The 27,651-nt window shown below is 51.7% G+C and overlaps 13 protein-coding genes across 13 annotated transcripts; 4 read left to right on the top strand and 9 right to left on the bottom strand.

The window, feature by feature from the left end:
• Positions 1-353: 353 nt before the first annotated feature.
• N7482_002156 (cut8/STS1 family protein) lies at positions 354-1,142 on the top strand (the record flags this gene model as incomplete). The annotated part of the gene is made up of 1 exon (XM_056684281.1): positions 354-1,142. The coding sequence occupies one exon, from the start codon at positions 354-356 to the stop codon at positions 1,140-1,142; it is 789 nt and encodes a 262-aa protein (XP_056547887.1).
• Positions 1,143-2,455: 1,313 nt separating this feature from the next.
• On the bottom strand, positions 2,456-2,782 carry N7482_002155 (uncharacterized protein; the record flags this gene model as incomplete). Its single annotated transcript, XM_056684280.1, has 1 exon — positions 2,456-2,782. One exon carries the CDS (start codon positions 2,780-2,782, stop codon positions 2,456-2,458), a length of 327 nt encoding a protein of 108 aa, XP_056547886.1.
• Positions 2,783-3,255: 473 nt separating this feature from the next.
• Positions 3,256-4,663, bottom strand: N7482_002154 (DUF3984 domain-containing protein; the record flags this gene model as incomplete). Its single annotated transcript, XM_056684279.1, has 2 exons — positions 3,256-4,593; positions 4,658-4,663. The coding sequence occupies 2 exons, from the start codon at positions 4,661-4,663 to the stop codon at positions 3,256-3,258; spliced, it is 1,344 nt and encodes a 447-aa protein (XP_056547885.1).
• Positions 4,664-5,156: 493 nt separating this feature from the next.
• N7482_002153 (uncharacterized protein) lies at positions 5,157-6,497 on the bottom strand (the record flags this gene model as incomplete). Its single annotated transcript, XM_056684278.1, has 2 exons — positions 5,157-5,467; positions 5,651-6,497. 2 exons carry the CDS (start codon positions 6,495-6,497, stop codon positions 5,157-5,159), a joined length of 1,158 nt encoding a protein of 385 aa, XP_056547884.1.
• Positions 6,498-7,358: 861 nt separating this feature from the next.
• On the bottom strand, positions 7,359-8,501 carry argB (ornithine carbamoyltransferase; the record flags this gene model as incomplete). The annotated part of the gene is made up of 1 exon (XM_056684277.1): positions 7,359-8,501. One exon carries the CDS (start codon positions 8,499-8,501, stop codon positions 7,359-7,361), a length of 1,143 nt encoding a protein of 380 aa, XP_056547883.1.
• A 282-nt stretch (positions 8,502-8,783) lies between these two features.
• Positions 8,784-11,708, top strand: N7482_002151 (uncharacterized protein; the record flags this gene model as incomplete). The annotated part of the gene is made up of 5 exons (XM_056684276.1): positions 8,784-9,618; positions 9,671-10,615; positions 10,695-11,012; positions 11,071-11,249; positions 11,367-11,708. Coding segments are annotated over 5 exons (2,619 nt in total), but the record flags the coding sequence as incomplete, so codon positions are not given.
• Positions 11,709-12,081: 373 nt separating this feature from the next.
• N7482_002150 (acetolactate synthase regulatory subunit) lies at positions 12,082-13,107 on the bottom strand (the record flags this gene model as incomplete). Its single annotated transcript, XM_056684275.1, has 2 exons — positions 12,082-12,259; positions 12,317-13,107. 2 exons carry the CDS (start codon positions 13,105-13,107, stop codon positions 12,082-12,084), a joined length of 969 nt encoding a protein of 322 aa, XP_056547881.1.
• Positions 13,108-13,922: 815 nt separating this feature from the next.
• Positions 13,923-16,027, top strand: N7482_002149 (KH domain-containing protein; the record flags this gene model as incomplete). Its single annotated transcript, XM_056684274.1, has 9 exons — positions 13,923-14,130; positions 14,208-14,287; positions 14,344-14,499; positions 14,718-14,739; positions 14,801-14,853; positions 14,906-15,073; positions 15,133-15,341; positions 15,406-15,937; positions 16,004-16,027. The coding sequence occupies 9 exons, from the start codon at positions 13,923-13,925 to the stop codon at positions 16,025-16,027; spliced, it is 1,452 nt and encodes a 483-aa protein (XP_056547880.1).
• Positions 16,028-16,503: 476 nt separating this feature from the next.
• On the bottom strand, positions 16,504-18,266 carry N7482_002148 (putative RecQ family helicase RecQ; the record flags this gene model as incomplete). Its single annotated transcript, XM_056684273.1, has 4 exons — positions 16,504-17,868; positions 17,924-17,958; positions 18,018-18,136; positions 18,184-18,266. 4 exons carry the CDS (start codon positions 18,264-18,266, stop codon positions 16,504-16,506), a joined length of 1,602 nt encoding a protein of 533 aa, XP_056547879.1.
• A 684-nt stretch (positions 18,267-18,950) lies between these two features.
• Positions 18,951-20,773, bottom strand: N7482_002147 (uncharacterized protein; the record flags this gene model as incomplete). The annotated part of the gene is made up of 3 exons (XM_056684272.1): positions 18,951-19,885; positions 19,947-20,566; positions 20,622-20,773. 3 exons carry the CDS (start codon positions 20,771-20,773, stop codon positions 18,951-18,953), a joined length of 1,707 nt encoding a protein of 568 aa, XP_056547878.1.
• Positions 20,774-21,300: 527 nt separating this feature from the next.
• On the bottom strand, positions 21,301-21,609 carry N7482_002146 (uncharacterized protein; the record flags this gene model as incomplete). The annotated part of the gene is made up of 1 exon (XM_056684271.1): positions 21,301-21,609. One exon carries the CDS (start codon positions 21,607-21,609, stop codon positions 21,301-21,303), a length of 309 nt encoding a protein of 102 aa, XP_056547877.1.
• Positions 21,610-23,233: 1,624 nt separating this feature from the next.
• On the bottom strand, positions 23,234-25,753 carry N7482_002145 (pentatricopeptide repeat protein; the record flags this gene model as incomplete). Its single annotated transcript, XM_056684270.1, has 1 exon — positions 23,234-25,753. The coding sequence occupies one exon, from the start codon at positions 25,751-25,753 to the stop codon at positions 23,234-23,236; it is 2,520 nt and encodes an 839-aa protein (XP_056547876.1).
• A 413-nt stretch (positions 25,754-26,166) lies between these two features.
• Positions 26,167-27,054, top strand: rsm25 (mitochondrial 37S ribosomal protein mS23; the record flags this gene model as incomplete). Its single annotated transcript, XM_056684269.1, has 2 exons — positions 26,167-26,597; positions 26,703-27,054. The coding sequence occupies 2 exons, from the start codon at positions 26,167-26,169 to the stop codon at positions 27,052-27,054; spliced, it is 783 nt and encodes a 260-aa protein (XP_056547875.1).
• Between the last annotated feature and the right edge of the window lie 597 nt (positions 27,055-27,651).

Below are 27,651 nucleotides of genomic sequence, written 5' to 3'. Positions count from 1 at the left end.
CCTCACCCTTTTGGGCACCTTTTTTCCCTCCTTGCCCAGGTTCTCTCCATTTTCTTACTCCGGTCATTTCTTGATCTGCTAGTCACGATCATTTCTATTGCCATCCGGCTGTCATCATGAACAGCCTGGTGGCCACGCCTCCTGTCCCTCCTCATTTCTACGAGAACCCTCGATTCTCTCCCTCCCGAATAAGTACGACAGGTCCTCCCCAGCGCCTTGTTCCGGTTTCATATGAGTCACGGCTGCTTTTTGGGTGATCTTTACTGACCCAACTCCCAGTGTCTACACCTTCATCGTCTTACACCAGCCGCAAGCGGAAAGCCGATGATGATGGCAACGACCACGATGGACGCATGTCCGCCTCTCCCACAAACTCACCTGCCTTTACTCCCCGCCAGCTCCCCTCTTTCCGAAACGTCAAGCGTTCCCGACCGAATGTCTCCGGTAGACCTCTCTCCCTGCCTCGTCTCCTAGAGACCCTGGACACCGATGCCTTGCGGACGGTGTTACGGACCATGTGCGAACGCCACCCTCAACTCGCCGACGAGGTGGCCCAGACTTCTCCACGACCAAGTGTCTCTTCTACTTTGCAAGTACTACGGAACTACCAGGCCGCCCTCCAGTCCTCTTTCCCCCTAGGTGGCAACACTGAGTCCGACTACGCCTACAACCGAGTTCGGCAGCCACTCACGAACCTTCTCGAAGCCCTGAGTGACTTCACTCCAAACTTTCTCCCTCCTAATGAGCCGCAACCGTCGATATCTTTGAGCTACCTGGACGGGGCGACCGATATTATCCACGCCCTGCCCCGCTGGAGCACACCACAGAACAACATCGAGCGGGACTCGGCTTACGACGAGATCTGCAAAGCCTGGATCCTGGTGATCCGGGAGGCGGCAAAGCGAGGCGGAGGTATCCAGCTGCAATACGGTGGTTGGGACCACAAGCTCACCAAGCACAACCAGAACTCGGGAGGAAAGCTGCAGGCGGCGGTACATGAGCTCGGGCTCAGCCTGGGGTGGATGAACGGCCCGGACTCGCCGTCCAACAGCGCTGGCAGCAGTGAAATGGCGTCCATCAGAGATCAGCTCTTCTCGGGTACCTATGGCTTGGGTACGCCCGTCAAGGTTGGGCCCTGGTGAATAAGAGGGGTTGTCTAGGAACCCGCAACCGTATCACCCGGCACACTACCTTCAACAATCTCAATATCTGACCACCACCCATTACAACCTCGCATAACATCTAGATGCGCTCACGTCGCACCATCATCTCCCGCATCGACCCTCTGGCTCCGCCGTGAGCTCCACCAATGGCCCCATCCGAGCAACATCCCGACCGGACAATTTCCGACGTATGCCATGATCACGACACCTATTGCATGACCTTTAGAGAATCCACCTGGTCTCAGATTGGCGTTTATAGTATGCAAAGGCGAATAACCTGACAATTTCTTCATTTCATTTTGTTATTCCTTTTTGTTGCACTTTGCTTGGGTATCCTGGACTGACCCAGGTGCCGTGCCTTGCCTTGAAATGGCCTGTTTTCCAGCACTTTACAATGAACCGAACTCACACAATCCCAGAACGGTGCCTTCGTTGGGCTCATCCTTTTCTTCATATATGCTGTCTTCTATCGTATCCTGGATTGCCGCCTGTGGCTTGATTCTTCCCTTCGTTCCATATTATTTCAGTTTCTTTTGTTTCATCTCATTGCAGTCTCGGACGGCGTGCTGCCCTTTTTTCCTTTCCTGTCGTCTGCCATTTTTGGCGCTGTCTGGAGTCGTGTATATCCTTTCGCTTTCCCATTCACGTTATCCTGGTTTTCCATTTTTGCTTCGTCGGACTCAACAAGGATCTCGCATCCCTAGTTACCCCGCCTGCTATCCACCGCAGCCAATCCGCTCCCCTTGCTTCACCCTTTGTCGGGTACCGAGTCGACCATTTATGGTCGAGCTAGGTTCTAAGACGGTCAAAGAGCACGCTCATGACTATATTTGGAACGTCGCCCTGTCGGAGGCTGACGAGAATCGACCAGGGGTGATTGCCCACTAGCTAGTTCAGTTGAATCTATTTGAAATCAAAGAAATAACTCCAATTGCTTTGCGCGCTATCTTAGCAAGTTGTACTACATGGTGAGAAAAAAGATTTCGTTCTTTTGATCGAGCAAAGTACAGTACGTCCCGAAACCGGTTCGACCAGGTCCTACCTTACACTCTTCGATTGATTCTCCAGCCCGAGCGCCAAGATATACTGGTCTTCATTGGGAGTTTTCCAGAGTACCTCTGTGAGTTGGGCGTGTACCTATTGCTTCTTACGTAGATTATATATAACTTTCAAGTATGTACAGTACTCGCTTGCAAATTCAATATATACCCGACACTTCCATACCCTACCTCCAAAACACGGGAGGGGTATCTTGAAGGCAGAATTTACGACAAAGCCTCTAAATCGCATCCTCAGAGACTCCGACAAATCGCCTTCGCAAAATATTTAGTATCATTCTCCCCATATCCCTCCCGCTGAATCCACTGAATCTGAGAAATCTTGGTCTGTTGCACCCCCAGGGCCATGTGCTCATCTCCTGTCCAGCTCCTGTATATGCGCAGAATAAAGTTGCCCTGCGCGTCCGGGCCGTCGGCGCGGAGCCCCCACTTGTCGTCCATATCCTGCGGGCAGAAGCCGTTAAGGAGCTTGCTCTGATCAGTGCTGGAGATAGGGACGTCCCATGCTGCTGTAGCGGGGTTGGCCATAGGGATGCGAACACAACCGGAGGTCTCAGCCATAACGTGTCTGGTTGTGTGCTTGAGACGGAGGAAAGAGTAGCGAGGTGAGAAGTTTTTTGCAGGCGAGAGCGAATGGTCAGAGTATACGATTCCAGAAGTGCAGTGATTTGTTTAAACACGCGGGTGATAAGGACTGAGTGTGATAGAAAGCTTCCATCAATTAATAGATTCGGCCAGCAGGCCTTAGTTAAGTGTGCAAGTAATGGCACCAGTGAGAGGGTCTCGGGAATGATCCAACAGCAGGGTAGGTCACTATATTGATATTGATATAGGAATATTGATATTCCGGATCTATTCCTAATATGAATTAGTTGATCTTGACATTAATTGTCGAGAAACAATGAAAGAGTGTAGGCGGTGGCACCAATTTCGAGACGCACTGCACCGTATCCCGTTCACGTCGTATTTCCGAGGGAGATGGAGCGAAAAGTATTATATGCAAACCAATGACGTTACCGCCTCTTCTCGGACGATCATATTAAAGCACGCTTCATCACCCGGAACAGCCAACTCGCATCTTCCCAGCCACCATGCGCACCCGGTTTCTCAACAGTAACAATGGACTCGCCATCCGTATGCCACAGGGCATCCCCATTGTCCTCTTCAGCAGAGGCCAGGGACGAAGTATCACGGGCCAGTTGCTCCTCATCAGAGCGATGATTAATAGGCTCCTCAAACGTCACAGTCGTAGTCGTGGCAGTGGTCCCGATACGAGTAGCAGCTGCTGTAGAAGGGACAGGCGCAGGCCACTCCTCGACCCCAAACAACGTCCATTCAACCAGTCGATCAATCCAGCCGCCCAGCCCAAATCCCCGTTCTCGCGTGAGCCGCTGCAGATCCGCTTCGTCAAATTCGTCCGGCATCTCGTCGGAGAATGAGTCATATTCGGAGTCATTTTCATCCTCTCCATCCCAGTACTCGGACTCGTCGTCTGAGAAACCTCGCTCCCGCTGCAGCGACGCGAGCTCAGCGCGGATTCGCTCGTCCACGAAATCAGGTACCAGCCCCGAGGTACGGCCGCGGTGTTCAGGGCTCATAGTGCCGGCCGCGGGGCCGGCCGCCTTACCCGCTGCTGTAGGCGGGACGGACAACAGGGGCGGGATGGTCGTCATGGCCAGGCCCGACCGACTACCCCGTTGACTGCCTCCCCGAGAGCGTGAGCTCCGGCGGGAATATGCACCGGGCGTCGACGCCCCCGAGCGAGACTTACGGGATGAGGCGCTGGATTTGGTGCGGTAATGGTGGCGGTAAGGGTGCGGAGTCGTGGTGTCGTCGGGCGGCAGGTCGACGAGACTGGTCGAGCTCTCGCGCTTCGAGAGCCAGCTCTGGCCCTTTTCTTCGCGCGTGGACGAAGCAAGCGCTATGCCTGCGCGGAGCATCCATTCCGCATCGGACTGGGAGTTGGCGTGTCCTGCATCGCCGAAGTGCCGGCGCGTGTGCGACAAGTTAAATAGCTTCTTGTGTGCGGCTTGATGGTGCAGCGGAAAAGCGACATCCTTGCTGTGCAGGTTTGGGTCACTCAATGGGCCGACTCGGGTAGAGCTCTTACTTCGAGCATGGCGTGTCCGGGATGAGCTGCGCGAGTGCGAGAGTATGGGCGGTGTACTGGGCACCGAGACGCTGGAGAGGTACGAAATTCGTGGTGGTGTTCTGGTACCGCTGCTGGTGTGGTCATCATCGCCGCGGCTGCTGAAGTAGTCTTCGGGTTCGATGTCGTCGTCGATGGGGAACCGGGGTGTGAGTGGAGCAAGCGAGACGTGGTTTAGGTTGGGGTAGGAGCGGCGGGAGGGAAAGCCGCCCGAGTTGGTGAACTAGCTGCCAGGTTAGCTGCCGCTGAAATGTACAGGTTATACAACTTCAGTGGATGATACTCACCTCCATGGTGGGTTTGATGAAGTCGAGAAGAACTGGAGACGCAACAAGGGCGAGAACCGTGGAAATGCGGAGGTGCTGCACGTGCGGGTGGCATGTGAAAGTGGCCGTGCGCGCAGTCGGCACTGATTGACTTCCAGAGCGGCGGATGATTGGTTCAAGGTTGGATGGTGATGAGTCCTGAAGTAAGGGTGTCAATTCATCAAAAGCATTGTATTCGGGATGAACGGAGCTGAGGAAATGTGGTTCCTAGTGGAAGTGGTAGTTGGTCAAACTAAGATCACCCTATCTATTTATTTGCAGCTGGACGGGTGACATGACCGAGGAAAGCGCCTCACACCACGTCTACAACCCACGACCAGCATATCCCTGTACGAACCCCACCCCCAGGAAGATAGGTGAATATCTCAAGGTTCCAATAGGAGCATATCTATTCATCAATGAATCATTTATACACAAAAGGCTAAGGTATATACAGCATGTGCAAAACTCTCTTGCACTACTAGAGCCGTGAGTCTTGGAAATCCAAAACATCGGCCCCCTTGGCGCGCAAGTCATCGAGAACATTATACTCCATGATCCACCTCATACGCTCGCCTAGCGCCTCAGGGTTGAAGTTGTTAGTCATCTGGTCCGGCGAGTCCGAACTGGCCAGCTTGCCAGCTTCATAGCTAGTCTGTGTGACCCGGTCGGTCCGGGGCTTGCGCAGGTTCTGATAGAACTGGAATGCGGCCTCCAGGTCGTCAGACTTCCAGTGGCGAAGGATTGTTGCGAGAGCGATGCCCGATTCAATAGCCATGCATGTTCCCTGGCCTGTATTATTGCGTTAGTCAAAATATACTGCAGAGATCTGGGGGAGATAAATCTCGCCTTGGTGAGGAAGGGTCGAATGAGCAGAGTCCCCAAGAAGAATGATGCCCGAATCCTTCTGGCCATTCTTCATCTCGTACCACTTATCCAGTGGATCGCGCACGTACAACGCCTGCTTCAGCATACGGCCATCCGGGGAACCCTTGCGCAGACCCTCAATGATATCCTGCACCTGTGGACACCAGTCGCGGACGTGCTCGTGCAAGCTGGAGATCTCGGAGCGCGACATCCAGCTCTCCGAGTCCCAAGACTCAATCGGCTCAGACATGAAGCCAATGACGGCAGCGCGATCCGTCTTGGTCTCCTGGTTACCAACGGGCAGGATCAGGACGTGGCGCTTGGGGCCACGGAAGTTGACGGTCTTCCGGAGCAGCTGTGCCGTGTCTGCAGGCAGGTCCTGGTAGTCCACAAAGCCACGGTACACGACCTGGCCGGAGTAGTTGGGGGAGTCGCCCAGGCCCATGTCCCGGCGCACATTCGACTTAATGCCGTCGCATCCGATGACGAGATCCGCGTCTGCAGTGCTGCCGTCCTGGAAACGGAGGGTATATGGCGCCGCGCTAGAAATAGTGTTCCGCTCAATCGATGCCAAATGTTTGCCTAGATTCAGGCAGGCCTCGGGCACGCGCTCCTTCAGCGAGTCCAGCAGGTGTGCGCGGTGCAGCAAGCGCGCCGGCGGTTGCGAGAACTCGTCAATGTGACCCAAGTAGTCTCCCGTCTTGTAGTTGCGGTACTCCATATAGCATGGCAGCTTGCGCGAGGACTTGCGCGTCATGCTCTCCTCCAGCCCAAAGGTATCCAGGATCCGGTTGGCGTTGGAGGTAATGTTCACGCCAGCACCCACCTCAGAGAATTGCGGCGCCTGCTCATAGAGCTGGACATTCTTCAGACCGGCATATAGGGCGGCGTTCAGGAATGACATGCCACCGAGGCCGCCGCCAACGATGGCGACCCGCTTATTCTCAAAGCCCATTGTGGAAGGGTAGATGAGGACGACAGTGTAGACTCGAGCGTTGGAGAAGAAACTCGCTGCAAATGTCAACCTAAGGTATGTGAAGAGATATGGTGGTGTTCTTCGAGCGCGTTATATATTGAGTGGGATGCCTATCGGCACCTTCCCCGCCTGGAGGATTACGGATCCGATGCCCCGTCAGGCTGGAGGTGGCTTGTCGGAGAGGGAGCGTGTTACCTATCTGGGTTTCCCGAGCTTCTAGGTACCTATCCACCTGCGGATATTCCGGGCGATTGCACAAATCTCAAATTGTTAGGTGGTATCTAGGTAGGTTATATATACCGTGTAGGGGCTATCAGATCGATGTATTAAGGCTGATCCAATTGCGTGCATATTCCTTTCCCGAGCTACCAGTGCACATTCATCTTTATTGATATACCGGATGAAACCCTAGTCTAATAGGACTATGTTAATAATTGTTTATTTATATCATACCTCTTATTATGGGGTCGCTCCTCAGAATCCCGAGTGCCCTAACCCGTGTGGCCCACGCTGCCCTGATGCGATCGGAAGCCCCGCCATTCTGGTGGCGTCCAACTTCCGAAAGACCCACTGTTGTCGGATGGGGCCCTTAGGTAATAAATCAAACACTGGCGCTACGGGACCCTGGGTTACCCGAACCTAAAAGTAATCATCGAGCCTGTTATTGGTGCAACCAGCACTCTCCGACTTTGGGCATACTACATAATGGAATGGGATCTTGCGAGCGTTGTCATAGATTTGAACTTTTTGACAATTATATTTCGAACAGTTTATGTATCCCTGTATGTGCCAGGCCTGAATCTTCAGCCGGGTAGAACATAATCCTTTCTAGACTCCCTTTTACTCCACAATCTTGCCCTTGTTCACCACAAAGCCCTCCAAAGCCGCAATAGCTGCCCACAAGCGGTTTTCGGCCTCGGGGAACACCAAGGAGCGCGGGCTGTAGAAGACCTCGTCGCTGACCTCTTCGGGGTGTCGGGGCAGGCAGTGCATGAACTTCCAGCCCTCCTTAGCACCACCACGCTTAGCGAGATCATCTGTGATCTGGAAGCCCTCGAATGCCTTCATGCGCTTCTTGGCTTCTTCCTCCTGGCCCATCGACACCCAGGTATCAGTCACCAGAATATCAGCATCCTTAACAGCCTCCTCGGGGACATTGGTCTGAGTGAGCTTGCCAGGGGCGGACACGCCCTCACCAGAACGCTGGATGATCTCGAGCATGTCGGCGGGAATTTCGTAGCCCTTAGGCGTCGCGACGGCCATATCGACACCCATCTTGGTAGCACCAATGGCGAGATCGAACAGCACATTGTTTGCGTCGCCGACCCAGGCAATCTTCAGACCCTCTAGGCCGAGGCTGGAGAGGCCATGCGCCTTGGGTGTGAAGGATTCGTAGATAGTGAGGAAGTCGGCGATGATCTGCAGGGGGTGGAACGAGTCGCACAAGGCATTGATGACCGGGACGGACGAGTGCTTGGCCAGGCCGGCCACATCGGAGTGCTTCGCGACACGCGCGACAATGCAAGAAACCATGGATGAGATCACAACGGAGGTATCGTATAGTGACTCATTCACGCCGAGCTGGATGTCGTCCTTGCCCAGGAACATGGGATGGCCGCCCATTTGGACAGTAGCGGCCTCTGTAGAAACACGGGTACGGGTACTCCGCTTGTTAAACATCATGGCGACGGTTTTCCCGGACATAGATCCCAGGAGACTTTGCGGGATGGCCCCGGATTTGATGGCCCGCTTGTGCGAGGCGGCATTGCGCACCAGGGTCGCAAACTCAGCAGGAGTCAGGTCCGCAATGGAGAGAAGATGGCGGGGAGCGAAGGGAGAGGTAGCAGGAGTAGTTTGTGTCTGGTGGGCGAATCGTCGGAGACCATTAGCCTGGAGTGTTTGACGCAGGGAAGAGGTGGAGCCGGCCAACTGAGTTACACTTTGGACGCCATAACGGGTGGCAGCTGTGAGACCGCTAGCCATGGTGGGCTGAGGGTTAAGGATGAAGGGAATTGGGGGGAAAGGGGCTGTGTGTATGTGTGCAGGTGCGATGGGGAGGGAAAAGGGAAGCTGGCGATCGGAGTGCAAAGAAAGTGGAAGCGCAATGACTCAACTCAATCCGGAGATGTGTGACGGCCTTGGCGCCTGGAGGCCTGGTACCTCAGGTGTCCAGGCCTGATATCTCCGCACTTCTGTTATCGTGACCTTATCGTCATCGGCCTTCCTCCTCCACCTCCCCCTCTGGGTTGCCTTTGAATACAAAGGGATACCCAATACTGTCATATACGGTTGTTCCACTCCCTGGCCATGATGGCTGATGAGGCAAGCCGGCCGCTCCTGGATGGGCATGCTAGATCCCCTTCGCCAGGCCCATCCCCAGAGACCGCCACTCGTCCTGACCAGCCTCGCCGATCATTCGAACTGTCATCCGAGTCAACACCGTTACTCCACCGTCGCGAGGATGGCTTTGCCACATATGGAACTGAAAGATCGTTCGACGCAGAGTCAACAGAGGACTGCCCTTCCAAGAAACAGAGCCGCGTGCGATGGCCGACTGTGATATCCCTCGTGGTGTTAACGACCGCAGTATTGGCGATTCTGGTCTTTGCTTTTGTTGCACCAGCAGTAGTGAAGGAATATGCCCAAGAAGCAGCAGTATTTAAACCTACTGCGCTCTCAATTGACTCCACGACCCCCCATGGCGTGCGGGCTCGAGTGCAGGGTGATTTCGTCATGGATGCTAGTCGGGTGAAGAACAAGTCTATGCGTGACTTTGGGCGTTTGCTTACCTGGATCGCCCAGGAGGTTGAAACAGGCGAGTCAGATGTGGATGTATACCTGCCGGAGTATGGCAACGTCCTTGTCGGGAACGCGGATTTGCCATCCATCAAAGTCGACATTCGCAACGGCCATCACACCCATGTCGACTTTTCGACTGACCTGACTGCGGGAGACATCAAGGGTTTACATTCTATCGCTAGAGATTGGATAGAGGGGAGGTTAGCGCGCTTGAGCGTCCGAGGTCGGGCAACGCTACATCTGAAATCAGGCATCATAGGCCTCGGTACTCAGATCTTGACTGATACCATCACATTTGAAGGTACGACTATTATGACCACATGTAGTCGAGATTGATGCTGACTGTCAGCAAGAAAATGACTTCCCTGCGCTTCCGCAGATTGAAATTATCAAGCTAAACGTGCATGACGCAGCACAAGGTTCCTTGGCAGTTGATGTCCAGCTGTCTGCAGGCATTAATTCCCCTCTTGCTCTTACAATTCCCGCACTGGAATTTGCGGTGCTTGTGCCCAATTGCTCCCCTGGCGACCCTTACATCCTGGTTGCCGATGCCAAAACAGCCGAGGTCCAAGTTCGTCCTGATGCGCCAACGATGATCAGTGCGGAGGGGCTCATCAATAAACTGCCCAATGAGCTAACCACCACTTGTCCGGGAGGAACTGACTCGCCTTTGGACTTTTTGGTCTCGAATTATGTCCATGGTCTTAAGACGACCATCTATGTTCGTGGTGCAGATTCGCCATCGACTGCAACCCCGGAATGGATCGCGGACATTCTACGCAGTGTCACTGTACCGCTGCCATTTGCAGGAAGTGCTTTGGATGACCTAGTGAAGAACTTCACCATGACGGACACTCATTTCTCCCTTCCCGATCCGTTTGCGGAACCAGGATCCCCAGAGTCCCAGCCCACAGTGTCTGCTTTGGTGAAGGTGCTCATCGGGTTGCCGGAGCAGATGAATTTCCAAGTCGAGGTTCCGAGCGTTCGAGCCCTCACAAACGTTTACTACAAGGGCGAAGAGCTCGGAGTTTTGAACATCGACAACTGGCAAGATGCCAACTCGACGATGGTGGAGAACCAAGATGGCTCCTCCGCGCTGCTTGTGGAGTTCCCTATCAAGGACGCCCCGCTACAAGTAACGGACAATGACGTGCTAGCGCAGGTCATCCAAGAAATGCTATTTGGTAGCAAGGCAGTGGTCTTGCATGTCGCTGCTACCGTAGACGCGAAGGTCTCAACGGCTTTGGGCCGCTTTGCCGTGCGCGGGATTCCCGGAGAAGGGAACGTCCCCGTTAAGAGTATGTTTTCTTTATTTTCGCGAGCTAGATAGTAGAAATTCAGTTGCATCTTTGAGTCCGTTGATTGACCTGCTCATAGTTCCTGCTGGAAAATCGATTGACCATCTCAATTGCCGCATCGTGTCCTTGGAGCTGGGCGAGACTAGTGAATCTTCTTTGGCCGTATCAGTTCGGTTGAACTTTACAAATCCAACCGATTACTCTGCGGTCGTTCCATTTGTTGATGCCCGAGTTCTCTTTAATGACACGGCCGTGGGACATGTTACCGCTCGCAATATCTCGGTAGTTCCAGGGAACAATACCGAGGTCTCCATCAACATTTTCTGGGACCCATTGAATAACGGGGGGCTTGATGGCGTAGAAGCTGGACGAGCTCTTGTCTCGTCCTACATCTCAGGTGTGTTCTCACCGAATAAGGAACATTAAAACAAGATTTCAATATCTAACTCTTGTAGGATTCAACACAACTGTGAGAATCCAGACCCACGAAGGGACTTTCCCTGCTCTTCCAGACCTTGGCAAATCGCTTTCAGTGCTAGCTTTGGACGTCCCAATTCCACATATGTCAACACCCCGGTCCCCGGACGACGACAATGACGATGAAAGCCGCCAGCATTTTATCCAGGACGCAACGGTATGTTTCTCTTCATTTGTTGTCCAGACTTTGCATGGCCACCTACCATCATCGCTGATCGGTCTCGGGATTCTCTGCTCATGAGTGTTCAATCCTAACTTTCAATCACCTGTATAGCTTCATCTTTGGTCTTCTACGGCTGAGTTTACTCTATTTTCCCCGTTGAACCAGACCAGCATCACCATAACCTCGATCGATGCGACTGCATTCTACGAGAAAGACGAACCGGTAGGACACATCAAATACTATCAGCAGTTTGACGTCCCGCCAGGCATTTCACATTCGCCCCGCCTACCTGTTGATTTAGTTCTGGGTGGTGTTGGTTATGACGCTTTGCGCAAGGCGCTCGGGCAGTCATTGGAGATGGATGCCGTCGCTAAGGTCGGGGTGCGGATTAAAAAGTATGCTGATATTGTTTTCTACCGCGGGAAAGGTATTGGAGCGAAGGTTAGGATTTGAGATGCTGGGTTAGCTCAGGGGGCGCGTTCTATGTCATTTCTATAGTTTTGTTGGCGTTTGGGTTATACGTTTCTCAAGATAGCAATCTAGTAGCGGGTTGCAAATTCGTATATCTGACTTTGAGTTTGCTGCGGCGAACTCGGGAATCTAATACTACTACTACGGTTGGGCATCACTAAAATCACGGAGTTCAATGAGGACGTAAGAACAAATAATTGTGACATTTTACATATGATGGAGAGATAAACATCAACCAAAAGATTAAACAGCGGTTTGCCTTAAAGAATTCGCACGGGGTCGAAAAGAATGCGCAGCAAATAAACCAAATCGTATTGGGTATGTGTGTTTTTGACTTGAAAGTTGGAAAGAGCGCTCAGCCAGGGGGCAGGGTGCTGGCATCGACAACGTCGGCGGCATCCTTCTCGAGTTCCTCAGTCTGCTCGGACAGCGGTGAACGGGGCAGAGCCATGAGACCGGTACGGGTCGACTCAAGGATACCGAAGGGACCAATCAGCTTGAGGAAGGAATCGATACGGCTGGGCTTGGCGGAGCTGTAGGGAACTGAGTCAGTACGAGGCATGACACATCTCGAAGAGGGCAAGACTTACACCTCAACAATGCAGTTGTTGTTGCTGATATCCAGGACCTTACCGCCGAATTGGTGAGTGAGGCGGGTGATAGCATCCAGATGCTCATGCTTGTGACGCAGAGCCTGGCTGGGAGGCAGGTTGCGAGGGTGGTATTCAATCTCCTGGGCGGCGTGGCCCTGGCTGCCCTTCTCGAGGGACTCAGCGGGAGTAGTGATCTCGCGGTGGTGCTGGAGCAGCTCCTCGAAGAACTCGGGACCAAGGATGGAGACCTTGGCAAGCAGCAGCTCACGCTGGACCAGAGCAGAGTCGGTGTAGTCCAGGACAGCCCAGACGGGAACAAGGTCGTCCAGCTGGCGACGAGCCTGCTCGACGACACCATCCTGGCCCTGCAGCACGATGGTCATTCGGGAAAGATCATCAACCTCAGTATTGCACACCACCAGACTGTCAATGTTGAAGCCACGGGCGGCTAGAATACCGGCCACACGGGACAGTACACCGGGCTCGTTTTGAACCAGGCAGTTCAGAACGTGGCGCTTGGGAGGGTTGCTCGGAGGCACAGGAGTCTCATACAGAATGGACGAGACAGCAGTGGGAGCATCCCACTGAGAGGCATCGTTAACCGGCAGGGTGAGGGGTGAGCGGCGGTGCAATGCCTTGTAGGCCAGCGCAGAGGTCGAGCTGCTGGACGAGGCTCGGAGAGCATTAAAGCGGGATGCCGTAGCGGTACGAGACCGAACGGCGATTGTCGACTGAGAGAGCAGCGACGCTGATGCTGCCGACAGCGTCAATGGGCGCCTGAAAGCCATGGTAGGTTCAGGAGCTCCGAGGGTTGTGCGATGAATCACTCCAGATGCTCCGGACTCTTTTTCGCAGGATAATGGGGCTGCTCTTCCGACCTCGGGGCAGCTGACTCATAACAAGCTAACTATATAGGGACTAGCGTTATCTGATCGCCGATAGCGTTCAATTTGCACAGCACGCATTTAATAGCTCCGAAGGCTACATGAGAAGGGCATCAAAATAAGTTTTGGCCAAGGGGATCGGCGGAAAAAGTATGTCGGTAAACCTAGTGCACAATGTTTATTCAGAACTTGACTGAAGGAGAAATGTCGACTAGGATAAATAAACACACTTTAGTCACGTACAAGAAATAGAAGGCGGAATAGCCTTGGGCTACCTTAGCGAATTTGACGGGCCGGCTTTCAGGTCGGCCTATCTTTCATGTTGTAGACTTAACTACTTGATTAAGCTAATAGATCAACGCTTTTCTTCTATATCAAATGCCCGTCAGTAAATTCGTAAGGATGTAAATTACCATTTTTGTACTAGCGCTATGTATATCCACGTGACCTTGGACATCTTCGATGCTGTCGATGTCAAAGACAGACGGTGAAAGAAACCCCCAGAAGCTTTCCTTGACTGCGAATCCTAGCGCATTAACCGGCGCAGGCGACATATTTCCCCGACAGTGGTGCCGATGCAATCCCTGAACTGCGCTTCGATCCCGTTCCCTTCGCCCCGTGACAACCTCCCTTCCCGCAATTGATCTGGACCTTTTTTTCTAAACCACGTTTCGGCTTCTCTAACCTCCTCACCGCCACCTCGCCAACCCTTTCTCGCTATGGACGACGACGACCGCCGAGTAAAGCGCTCGCGCTTCGATCAAACCGAACCCGAGCCTCGTCGCTCCCGATTCGACCGTCGTTCGCGATCCCCGTCCGCCAAACAGTCGGAGTCGGCTCGCACCCGCAGTCCGCTGAGTCGCGAACCTCGCAGTCCTGCCGGAGATGCTCAGGCAAAGGCTTCGGTTGATCCAGCCGCTGCAGCCGGTAAGTCCGCAGGTGCACCCTGTGTTCAGGAAATTTTCGCACAGCTAACGAATGGTGTTCTTTCGTTTTTTCAACAGCTGCGGCCGCGGCCAAGATCAATGCTCAGCTGCAAGCAAAGAAGGGCATCCAGCATGTCGATGTTCCCCCAATTCGCTCGGTAAATACCCATTGGTGACGGTTTGGATTTGGCCCAGAGCTAAAGTGCTTTGCTAGACCGAAAGCCCTGGAATGCAGTCAGATTCCCCGTCAAACGCAGACGGCAAGCCCAACCCCGAAATCTATGTCGCCGACGGAGACTACATCAAAGACATCGAGATCAATGATTTGCGCAACCGCTACACTCTGACTAAGGGCTCCACACAAAAGATGGTAATTACTCCTGTTGTCGTTTGCTGATATTCCAGACCTTTCTCCTTTTGGTGAACAAGCTTAGCTTTTCTTGCTTGGGTCTATTCCTCTATCTCCTCCCTTCTGTTGATCCCATATTTTTTGTGTGTGGTTGGATGAAGCTTACTCAGACCAACTAAATCCATAGCATCTCACATACCCTCTGTGGCATCTGCTGACCTCGGCTGCGTGACTTCTAGATCAAAGATGAAACTGGCGCCGGTACGCCTTCTTCTCGTGTATTCATATGGACAAAGAGACTCATCGCTTACTCGTTCTTAAGATGTCACCACCCGAGGAAACTATTATCCGGACAAAAACATGGCGACCGCGACTGTGAGTGATGGTTTTTCTGTGGTACTGACCAGCTATTGATTCTCTGATGCAGAACCCCCCTCTCTACCTCCATGTGACCAGCACTAGCAAAGAAGGTCTTGAGAAAGCCGTGCAGATCATTGACGATCTCATGAAGAAAGAACTTCCGAACTTGGTCGACGAGCGACGCTTCCGCCGGAGGGAACCAGAGCAGCAAGTGGAGCGGGATGAGTTTGGTCGTGTATGGGTCTCCATTCATCTACTTTGGCCAGTATATAAACCCCCGCTAACTGTGTACAGCGCAAATGGCCCGATGAGCGGATTCCCATTGACCTCGAGCCCATTCCTGGTTTCAATCTGCGTGCCCAGGTTGTCGGCCAGGGTGGCGCGTACGTGAAGCACATTCAGCAGAAAACACGCTGTCGCGTTCAGATTAAAGGCCGGGGGTCTGGATTCATTGAATCCAGCACAGGCCGAGAGAGTGATGAGCCAATGTTCTTGCATGTCGCGTGAGTATCAGAGTTCCATGTCTCAAGAATGATACGAATGGTACATGCTAATACTTCCTCAAAGCGGTCCTGACCCCAATGACGTCCAGGCTGCTAAAGAGCTCTGCGAAGACCTTCTGGCAAACGTTCGGGAACAGTACCAGAACTTCAAGGACAACCCACCCCAGCATAACTACGGCGGCTACGGCCGTGGTGGTGGGGATCGGTATCACGGCGGCGGCGGCGGCGGTGGTGGTGGCGGCGGCGGTTATAATCGATACAACGACCGCCACCAGCAACAGCAATCCCCTGGTCCTTCTGCTGCGAGCCCAACCGGCCAGGCCGCCTCTGGCGCCGCCAGCGCCGCCAATGTGGCTGACTATAGCGCGCAATACGCTCAGTACTATGGATCTGATCCCTACGCCGCCTACGGTGGATACCAGAACTACGTTGCCTACTACCAGTACTACCAGCAAGCTGCTGCTGCCCAACAGCAGCAACAGGCGTCGGAGAGCCCTGCTCCGCCGCCCCCTCCCCCAGCTAGCGAAGCTCCTCCTCCGCCTCCTCCAGGCTCTGGATCTCCTCCCCCGCCCCCTGGAGGAGGTAGCTATGGCGCGGTACGTTCATAAATTTCTCTTTGCACTTGCTCCTAGGCTGGTATCTAACTGACTCGGTTCTTTCAGGTCCCTCCCCCACCCGGCTTGTAAGTCTACAGCTGCTCCGTAGGTGGGCACATTGACAACGCTCGTTTTTGCCACGTGTAGGCATGCAAAATAAAAGAAACGGGCGGAGGGTACTCAAAGTGGGTAAAAGATACAGTGTTTTCATTTCCTTTAGTGCAATTTTCAAGTTCTAGGGCCGTCATTATTCTTTTAAAATAGGAGTTTCTACCTAAAATCTCTAGGAGTTGTTTTCCTCGGCCGTCTGATCTGGCTACTGTGTACACCTCTACATTGTGCATTCAAGCTGTACCTCGGACAGAAATAGTGTATTTATGCATTATCTCGTCCGGTATTTCAGGCTTATCCTCCACGTGGTACCTAACTAGTGTCCCTAATCCTCATGAAGATTACCGACTTCGAACGCCGCCGAAACAATGCAAAGGTAAATCACACTCAAGTCTAACGAATACATGCACTTTTCAATGAAAAAAGAAACGTGGATCGTCAGCACTGCACCCGGATTAAGCATAACCTTCATACAGCTGATTCATGTGATCCCTCATGAACTCATGAAGAGCATCAGGAGCCACCGTGCCCTTGCGCTTTGCCAATCCAGAACGACCCTCTTTGCAAAAATCGCAAGCAAAATCACACGGAGACGCAGACGACATCAGCCGGTCAGCCTTTGCGCCACCATGTGCAGACGGCGGCTGTTGGGAGCCCATCTCTTTTAACTCGAAGTCACCAAAGAGATCCTTGATCAGGTCATGCCGACACTTTGTAGCTGTCTCGCAGTAACGGATGACCTTCTGGAAGCTCTCAAGCCGCGCCACCTGGTTCTTAAGTAGACCGGCAATATAAGGCTTGGAGCCACCACGATTGCGCACATTTTCTGCGTCGCGGCTCATGCGCTCGTAGATGCGGTCTCGCTCTTGGATATTGTAGTAAACGAGTGAAGCTGCTGCGCGGCTGTCGCGACCTGCTCGGCCTGATTCCTGCACGAACCCTTCAAAGCTGCGTGGCGGAGTCCAGTGTACTACGAAACGAACATGGGGATTATCGATACCCATTCCAAAGGCGTTGGTTGCCACAATGATAGAGAAGGCAGGCGGGGGTTTACCATTGCTCTCTTGTGGATGCGGTTGCGGTGATGTCCACATTGCTTGGATGCGGGTCCGGTCTTGCGAAGTGAGCCCGGCGTGGTAGGCCACCGCGGAGATGGTTTCGTCACAGTCCAATTTGCTGGCTAGATTTTCTGATGTTGCACGGAGACCAACGTAGATGATACCAGACGTGGGTGGAAGTAGTGCCGCTGCGTCTGCGCCGATGCGAGCTTCTCGTCGGCATTTAATGGCTTTGAGCCAAGCCAATAGATCGTTCACCTGTAAGTCTTCCGGAGATATAGCGTTGTCGTGATCGTCATCCCCTCCAAGATATCGTACTTCGTAGTGGATATTAGGACGAGCGGAGGGGGTATTGAAAAGCTTGAGTTTGGTGAAATTTAAGCCTAGGATGGTGAGAATGTCTGAGCGGACTCGGGGGGTAGCAGTAGCCGTAAGGGCTGTAATGGGGACAGGCGGGTCGTTCAGGTTTTTCCGGAACCAGCTCAATTCTTGGTAGGCTGGGCGGAAGTCATGACCCCATTCGCTGATACAATGGGCTTCATCGATGGCAATGCGGTTAAGTTGCCCTTGCCTGTGGACAGTTGAGAGGTTGCGGCGGAAGCTGTCTGTTTGACATAGTTCCGGAGTCACATATAAAAGACGCGTGCGTGGATGTCCCGAGAGCATGTCACCCATGATCAAGTGCCTCTCCGCTAAAGGTGTGCTGGAGTTGATGGTCTGGACTGGCACGCCAATAGCCCGGAGAGCGTTGACTTGGTCCATCTGCCGGGATATGAATTAGTGGAAACCACGCAGGTTCTGAAGGCTGCCAATTTACCATTAATGCAAGAAGTGGACAAATCACAATAGTTACTTTCACGATGTCAGCAAGGCGTTTATACTTACTAATAGAGGCGGCAAGTGATACTTACGTCCGGTGCCGATGACGGCTGGCAGTTGAAAACACAGGCTTTTGCCAAATGAGGTGGATGCCTGAAGAAATACATCATGGCCCTCAACAACCGCGGTGATGACCTCTCGTTGAAGTGGACTGGTGCTGGGTCAGCAAGTTGACATTCCATGGATCGGCGCACTGACCGGAAATATTTCTTGCGGAACACGCGATGTAGATAGAAGTCAAGATCTGGCTTTCGCTGTAGAAGCCTCCCTCTGTCAGCCATCTGGTAGCATGTCAAAGACGTGTTTCGAAGCAAGTCGGCCTTTGAAACGAGTCATTGATGCATTCGTTAAGACCGTGTCGTCGCGGGCCGAGCAGACAGGCCATCACGTGACGATATCCTTTCTATTTGGGATACCGAACTACAACCAGTTCCATTTCCGCAGTGAGATAGACCTAGGGGGCAATTGAAAGCAGCATAAAATCTCAATTCAGATATAGAAGTGTGTCTCGTCAACATGGAATGAAAATGGAAAAGAAAGAACAGGAACATAAAATATCACTTGGCTTCAACGACTTCAACTGTATGCGCCACATCCTGCATCAGATCATTACCCGGCAAGTCGACACGATCATGGAGGAGTGTTATAATGTCTTTGATCTTGTCCTCAAATCGGTACCATACTCCACATCAGGATATTCCTTCCAAGTCATACTCACCCTGAATCTTTCTGAAAACATGCGAGATATCTTTTTGCTAAGCTCGACAGATACTTTGTGATCTGCCGAGAAGTGGTCAAGAAAGAGGGAAGTCAGCTGGTGATATACTATGCCCGGGTACTCTCTCTACGAGATTCGAATCTGAAAGTCCGGGTAGGCTCAGGATATCACGAACAAAATCTAGTACCTCGAGGATCAACGGCTCATCAACCTTGTTGTTTCTTAGAGAGAAACAAACCCTTATTTTTCACATGTATTCTTCCTCGCAAAAGTCGTCGAAAATCCAGTTTTCTTGGATTATTGTTTTCTCCTCTTCTGTTTCGGCAGCATCGAGAGCGTCTGCTTTCAGTTTCCTTTCGCTTCTTTTTGCCTCATCGTAGTTTGCTAGGGGCACCCACCCCTCATGCCCAACCCCAATCGCTTCCTGACAAGCCTGGAATTGTTCGTCTGCTTCAGACTGTGCGCGTTCCAGCCGTAGACATTCCGTCAACTCGTCGTCTGGAAAAGAAATTGGACAAGGTGTTCTCGCATCTCGCGTCAAGTCTGTCCACTTCCTAGATAGTGTAATCAAATCGGCTTTCAACGTCATATTATCACCCTCCCAAGGGTCACTTGCATGATGGAAAAGCCGCTGCCTTAAGGTACTGAAATGAAGGGTCAGGGCCTCGTAATGTTCAGGATTTCTTTCTGCTGTCAGTTTGACATAAAAATAGTGGAGCTGACGCCTGCGCAGGAGTTCTGTTTGCTGAAATTGCTCTATTTCCTCCAGTTCATCAAAATTGTTCGGCAAAGCCGGAAATTGCAGTGATTCCGAGATCTCGTCACCATAATTCTGTAGACTCTCTGGAATACCACACTGCAGAAATAATGGCAAAATCGTACTATGTTGCCAATCAATTAACCCACTGACGTCCAGGTCGTCAGTGATAAAGATGCCGTTGGGTTGAAGATCGGGGTGCCGTATAGCTGGGCGATGAAGGGCCGGGCAGTCATATGGTATAAGGTAAGGTGCAATCTGAAGGTATTTCTCTAGAGCCACAGCATGTTCTAAGTGGGACTGAGGCTGGTAGTTGTATACCTCCCGGCGAAGACGCTGTAATGGCTGGAGAGGTCGTCCGAATTTCTCAAGATAGGCAATCTCCTTTTTGGCACCAGCAGTAAGAACTGCCAAAGGATCTCGGTCTTCAGGAAGTTAATATCGAAGTCTCTTCCACGTCCTGATCCTCACACGAAAGTCACTCACAAGGTCCGCGCTCAACCGACAAGTGGAGCCTTTCGCCATACCACAACCGTAGCGAAGTATCGGGACCAATGCAGAAGCGGTCGGTCTTTCCTGGGCTTGGAACGATGACACGGGAGTAATTATCTGGCAAATCATTGCAGTAATAGAGACTTCCACTTGCCGGAAACCGCAAGCTAAATAAACGAGACTCTAGCTGCACGATTCTTGCAACCAATTCTCTTCTTTCACGTTCAGACAAGGTATACCACACATCCCCTAGATTTTTCCCTTGGATATACTCCATGAAGATGTACTCTGTACCCGCACTATTATCTGCAACGGCAGAGTAGTCAAAAACCTTCGGTACTGGGATACCATGAGCACGTAGAAAATCCAACGTTGCGACTTCACTCGCAACAATTAGGAATTTTGGTTCGTTAGCCGGATATGGAATTCGTGCAACAAATTGGTAGCCATCTCTCATGGTGATCAGAAAACTTCGATTGAAGCCCCCCTCGGCAAGTTTTTTGAATTCGATCACATCGGCTTCTTTCTGCTGAACAGCTAGCGCAGCAAGGCGCTTAAGTTCAGAGATGTTGAAAGCTCGTCTTCTCTCGCGTTGTCTCAAATTGTCATTATAGCTATCATATCAGCAGAGCAGTTTAACATGAGCGAGTGCGTAAGCCTGCAACATACATCCATCGTCCAGACGTGTACTCGAACAAATCACAAGGCTCAGGCGTTTTCTGGAACGTCGAAACAGGGCGTGCGAGGATCGGTCTTGTATGGGGAATGATCGTGCGCGAGTAGAGAATATGAGGGGTTGCTCCGAGTAGACGCTTAGCCATAGCTTCATCAAGAGGAAGAAGTAGCGCGGAGTTAGGTAATGATCAGGAAAGGACTTTATATTGCCTACTAATGCGCTTCTGTCGCGCCAGCGAAGTGTATTAGGTAATCATCCCTGATGCAGAGATTCAGGTACGATAAAGAAAAGTGAGATATGATTGGCTACTTCTGGTAGTCCCGCAGTTTCACAGTTTTTGCCTCAGGCATGAGTAGTGTGCTCGATCTTGAAATAGCTTGCGAAGGAGAACGACCAATTGCATCGGTATTATTGGCACCACCAGCTTTCCTAATCCGTATGGCTTCAGTGCCTCCGGCACGAACTCTCAATTATCCAGATGATATACCCTTGGGCAGCTGTTGTTCTTTCATTATAGCGAGTCGTACCGAAAAGCTAGCTAGCTACGCTTTGGATTCCTATTAATGGCCGAATGTGCCTACTTCAATTTAGAAACATGCTGACTTTGCTCTGTTGTTCGAATTTTATATCTGCTGCATTGACTATCTATCATAATCTCAAACTATAAGATCTTCAAGTCTGGACTGAAGCTGCGGCGTCGTTCAAGCCCTTCTCTGCATCTTCCTTCGAACCGTCTTTCTTGACCAGGGCAGTGGCCATGACTGCATGTGTCCCACCATGGCCTTCCCTCCATGTTTTGATCGAAGAGGGGACTTTCCCAGCGTTTGGCTGCATCTGGAACTTGTGGTAAACCACATCCGCTTTGGTGACCTCTCCATCGTAGTCCCATCGAACCCCGACACTTTCTTGTTCTGCCTGGGTCTTCGGGAAAGTGGTCTTCCCACGGCTAACACTTGAATTGGTGAATTTTTCTCCAGGCATTTCCTTCGACGGCCTTGCCGGTTGCCTTTTTCAATGCCTTCTGCATGGTGACGCTCGCTGACCAAGAGTATTAATTATGGAATAAAATTCTCTTTCTTGGAAGATACATACATTTTGGCGTATTACGGGAGACAAATTAATGGCCTCTAAAAGCGATCCTTGAGATGGGCTTTCGGATTATGTGCGGTTGCGGTTGGAGGACTCTCTTCTTGGAAGGATAGTATCTGTTTAAGACAATTTAATCCTGACAGAGTGCTTATAATTTTCTAAGATAATGGCGCTTTGGGCATGCGACGCAACGTCACAGATGAGTGCAGGAAAGCGCTAATTCCTGCTGATTAATTGGATCTAATCTGTGTTTTCATCGCAACCTTGACATTCTTGAAACACGGTCTGGACGGCAAGGAGCTGGACATCATTTCTCCTGTGTGCCTGTGCCCTGGTGTTTATACATCAAACGGCCTGCTCTATCATTGGCGTCTTGAATATTGTCCAGAAGTGGCACCATTGAAGTTGCACTTTCCTCGTGAGAAATAATTTAAATAATTTTTAAGAAAACGGACAAGTAAAATAGAAATTGGTTGTGTTAGTCTCGATTTGGCGAAATGTCTCATGCAAGCGCCTACTAGGTCAACTTCACTGGGTCGGCGTTGACCTTAAACCCAAAATTGGCCAAGAAAAGGGGATGACTGTAATTAATACGACATTACATTATACTGTAGAGTTCGAGTTTTTTCGACCTTGGTAGATATTACACGCGTAGCGGATATAGCTTGGTCATTATCATAACTCACACCTTCCTAGTTTAGCATGGCAGCCTAGTAAGCTGACCAAGCCCCCTTTTAGTTCAGTCGTTCGGTAGATTCCAATAAACCGTCTTCATCTACCCCATCAGATCTTTCGGATATTACCACTTTGTACGAAGAAATTACAGTATTTCAAAGGATAAGATTTCTCGAGACGAGGTCTCCATCTCTGAATTACCACAAATTGATCAAGAAGGCTAAGAAATGTTATTCTTCCTACGGATTTTGCAAGATATTTATGATTACCTGGGTAGGTTTGATTAATTTGACATTGTCTACACTGCTATGTTGGCATCGTTGATCTGCTCTAGCAATCTTGTGATCGTGATCTTATTAATCGCTGCTATCAACTGATTGTTACAGGTGGTCTCATTGATCACTTCGCTTAGAGATAAATAGTCCATGATTGCAATCAGAAGATCTCCAAGATTCAGTCTAGTACCGGAATCAGCCACATACCTAGGTCTCCTTCCAAGCCCCCTTCTCTTGTGCCAATTTGACAGGCCTTCCCCCTGCCCTGACCAGCAGTGCTTGCTAAAACATCAGGGTACTATAACCTTTTATACCTTTTTTTCTTCTAAGGTTGAATCAAAAGTCCAACCATCTCAAAATAGCAGTCCGAGTAAATCAGAGCCCAGCCGGGAGTTCGTAGTTTTACAAAAAAATTAGTTCTTCTATTCTCATACATGTTTAAACCTGAACATGAAATATGATAGCTTGAAGATGATACTAGGATATCTCGCTGAATTGAATCGGTATATGGCAAAAGTATGTGTAATGTACAGTTATCAATCACAACATGCACCTCCTTTTCTATATTATGTTACATTGGGGCGAGGACCCTTCGACATCTGCTTGTCGAGCTCCTCTTTGACAGCGAGCACATCGGCAGCCTTGCGATGATGAGGGTGCCAAAGTCGCTCCAGCTGCAGCCAAGCCTCCATGACCTCTTTTGGTCCATAGCAGGCACCAAATGCACGCAAAATAACAACAATCATCTTGCGGCCCACAAAAACCCCATTCTCCAGATACTTGTCGAGGTCGTCAGGTTGGTGTGTGCGAATGCTGATTGGATCAGGGCGTGGTAATTCAGAGATGGAGAACTCGTCTCGAGCAATCTCAAAGTCTGTTTCGAGAGAGTTGCCATCCTGTGGCTGTTCGTAGACTTCACAATCCATGCCGAGGCCGTTTCCATCAGCCATATCAAGCTCTGTAAACTCATCAGGCCTTCTGGGCTGAGGTTCAGAGTCTGGCTGAGCCCCACTCGCTGAGGGTAGATGCATGTAGAACTCATCGGATACATCGGCTATCGCCTCGTCAAGTTCATCATCCAGATGCATTGTCTTGGCCAGAGGGTTCTCCCATGACATTTTTTGTGGACGCCTGTGCCGTTGCTGTGCATCTAGTCTCACCTTTGAAGTTCGCAATGCCCGTAGGTACGCGTGCCAAACTAGGCGAAGTCTTTCAGCAGACCAGGACTTCTTCTGAAGGCCATGGATAGAGAATCCTTCAAAAAGCGTCATATAGACGATCTGGTGGGGAGGCACGGCGAAAGCATTTTCCATGTCGCGAAGAACTGACATGAACTTATCGAACTGACCACTTTGGCGTGCGTAATATCGTAGAAAGATGTAGAAAGTGCGTGTGTCTGGAGTGATCGGAATAGAGTCCTGAAGAGCCCGGTGATGCTCAGGGAGGCGGTGCTTGAGAGCTTGGGATTTCTTCAGAAAGTCGCCAAACGCCCTGCTGTTGGCCCGATATTTAGAAAACTCCGAAAAAAGGGCGTGTTCAAACACGACACGACCTGCATCGGCTGTGACTGAGCGATCGCTGCCCAGTTTGGCTTTTTGTGCTTCGATCATGCGGCCATACAACTGCTCCGCGGCAGATGGATCGCCCGCTCGAATAAACGCAGAGCACAAACTGTTCAACACGACAGTATCGACAAGATCACCAGCCTTGACGAACTTCTGAAAGTTTTCGGTAATGCCATTCAAGTCTTTTCGCACGCCAGCAGAGGAAATCTTAGCAACTAGTCCAAAGCGAGTGAAGTCGACTTTGCGTCTTTTCATCTCCTTCTCGAGTCGATCGGCAACCGTGAATTGGCCAGCCTTGATGGCAGTATCATATAAGATGTTGAAAACGACGTCGTCTGCTTCAATTCCAGCCACATGTTCCATCTGCTGCCAGACACCAATCGCGCGCACAAGATCTCGCTTCAAAACCCTGCCACTGCCACTTCCCCGACTGGCAAAGTGTACCGCGGAAGTCCACATCGAACGGGACATACTTTTTTCCGATGCAATCATGTCTTGTACCAGCGCAAGGTAGCGACGGGCATCGGACCATCGTCGATTTGGAGTGTTTGCAAAAACCCGCAAGAGCTGTCCGCGAATCTTTCTGGGGAGTTTCGCAATACCCGGCGCAGGAATATCTCTATACAGGCGAAAGAGGTATGAGGTGGACGGGGATTTGTCGTGAAGCAGCACATGAATCAGTTTTGCAACCGACAGCCTGTGGTAGGTATCCGTTTCATCCGCGGAGCCATTCATTTCTCGTTTCGGGTGTACTCGATCTTTCGGGAAAACGATGTCCATGGGCTCCGACCAGTCGTAATGATCCCCTAGAATCTTCCGGTAAAGGTTCGAATTCAAAAAATACATCTTTTGGTCGTATGAGAGACCTTCTCCACTTTCAGGGTCTGAGGACAATTTCGAGTCCGAGGACAGTGTGATTAAAGACATTTCTTTTGACTGGTTTGCCGGGCTCTCTGTATCTGTTGCTGAGTCGAGCAACCGCGGCCAATTCTGTCGAGGTGGTTCTTCGTCTGCGGCTTCTCTTGAAACAGATCGCACACCATCTTTACTCCCCCCACGCTGTTGCGACTCTATAGATTTTGTGTAATTTTGTGCAGGAGACTGCTCTTCTGCTGGTAAAAGAGCAGTGCTCAGCCATGATCGGGCTCGCGATGACTGCACCGAGCATCCCGTATTCTCCCAACGTCTGCCGGCCGAGTGTTGTCCATGGTAGGTCACACCTTTGCCCCGATATCTTTGAAGACATTTCTCGGACATGTTCATGGGGATTGTGGACAGGCTCCGGTGTCGTGGGGTGTGCTCATGGCAGAAACCTGCCAGGACCAGCGAGCCGACAAAAATGTCTGCTATTGACGCGACGGAGGGCCGAAGACGGCGGGTGGAAAATCGGCGAACGGATGCATGAGAGGGAGAAGATTTCGGATGAGACATCGAAGGTCGAGAGAGAAGGAGCTCGTCCAGGGCCTGCTTGGGGGGATCGCGCAGGCTCGGCGAGCTGGGGGACCTAGTGTGAGGAGGCATGAGAGAGCAGACATCGTGGCATTGGCTTAGCCCTGCATGTCCAAGGGAGGTGCAGGCCGATCGCACAGAAGAGCCTGGACTGCTTCTCGGGCCAGGAAGCAGACGGCGAGCAAGTGAAGCAAGTTGAAAGGAGAGGATACGCTAGAACGGATGAGCTGGGGTGTTTTTCTGATGGCCGGGCGGACTTTCTGGCTTTGCAGCGGGACCCGTCTGGACCAATCGGAGTCGACCTTTGCCAATCCCATCTTTTTCGCTCCCGCAGCATCGCAGCACCTCGTCGTTCACCACGTCCTTCTGTCGCTCGCATCCATTCGCATTGTTCTCGCCCTTCCCACGGCCGAGCCCATTTTTTCACCGCACAATCTCCCGCGGCTCACAATTGACTACAGTCCGTCGACTGTGCCCCCGCCGCCATGGGCAAAATCAACCTCACCGCGCTACGGGTGCGCCAGACCGCGCTCAACCAATTCGCCAGTGGAAAGATCAACAAGCTGCCCCAATGGGTCGATGTGGTTGGCGAGATCCCTCCCTCAGAAACTCTCATTCGCAACCGTCCCCCTCAACATCAGCTGGTCCGACAACGGATGAAGACCGTTACGGGATCGTCAAACCCACAGGTCGTCTTCGAGGTACAGGAGAAGCGCCGGAAGTCGAAGAAGTCAAGCCGCTTGTTCCAGCCACTAGAGCTTAAGTATGAGGAGGATGAGCTGCGTCAGAATTTCTTCCGCGACCACCCCTGGGAGCTGGCCCGGCCTCGTGTGCTCCTTGAGAGCTCTGGCAAAGATCACGAGAACTACGACTGGAGCCGCCTCAAGCAGCCTGGCAAGAGGCTCGATGGTGAAAGGTATGTTCTGCGGTTCCGTCTTGTTCTGGACTACTCCACATCATGCATTTCTCTCGTGCACAAGCTCTTGTCCCGTTACTAATACGTGCCTCTTGCCATCATTAGTGTTGTCCAACGGCAGCTTTGGCTCCTGAACAATGTGCCCGACATGACTAAGAGCTCTGCATATGATATTGCACGTCGAGAATTTTACCGTCTACGATTGCAGGAGGACATCGAGCGACGGGTCGCTGCCGAAGAGGCCCAGGCCACTGGCGCCAACTTTGGCTCGTCGTACTTGGAGATTGGTATGGATTTGGAGAACCAGCAGTACGAGAAGTGGAAGGCCTGGGCTCGGACAGAGGCTCAGGTGTTCGAGCAGCGGACAGCAGCGCTCTCCGGGGCGCCCGAGGTTGCGCTTGAGCAGCAAGGCCAGGAGGAGAGCTTTACCGAGCAGCCTGGGAGTGCGCTGGCTTAGAACAGTCGAGGGTGAAAGTGATGACCCCGTAGTCATTGCCGCGCTTTTGCATTGCTTGTCTGAGGAGGAGTTGTTTGATATTCCAGACTCCCATGTTGATGGTCATGTATATTATTTGCTTAGTTCTACTGGAGACTGTATCCCCATAGCCTTGTTTTCCATGAGAAAGATTGATTTTTCCCCATTGATTTCCCGACTCAAATTGCTGCGATCAGATTGTAACTGTTGAAAACCCCATTTCTGAGTGGAATTTTGATCTCGGGCACGGCCAGAGTCAAGCGGGTGGACCGTGCCATCGTTGAACAAAGGACGACCGTTGATCGCCCAGCTCCAGTTGGGCTGCGTCTCGCCCAATCACGACACTTCCAGCCTCTCCAACTACCTCTTCGCAATTGCAGACTCGAAAACTCGACTGAACTGTGCTGCGCCCACTGATTTCTGTCTTCCATATCTACGCTGTCTGACACGTCCTGCAGTGCGATCTATCATACCTCCTTGATTCCCGCGATAACAGCACTTGTCGTCCGGCGTGGCTGACCTCCGCCACGAGCTTCCGTCCGAGCTTTGTTGCGCAGTTCCCGCGCTCCGGTTTCACCT

Source organism: Penicillium canariense (genome assembly GCF_028826845.1).
Source record: "Penicillium canariense strain IBT 26290 chromosome Unknown utg000001l_segment0_segment0, whole genome shotgun sequence".
Taxonomy (NCBI): Eukaryota; Fungi; Ascomycota; class Eurotiomycetes; order Eurotiales; family Aspergillaceae; genus Penicillium; species Penicillium canariense.
This window is presented reverse-complemented; position numbering and strand designations above follow the sequence as displayed.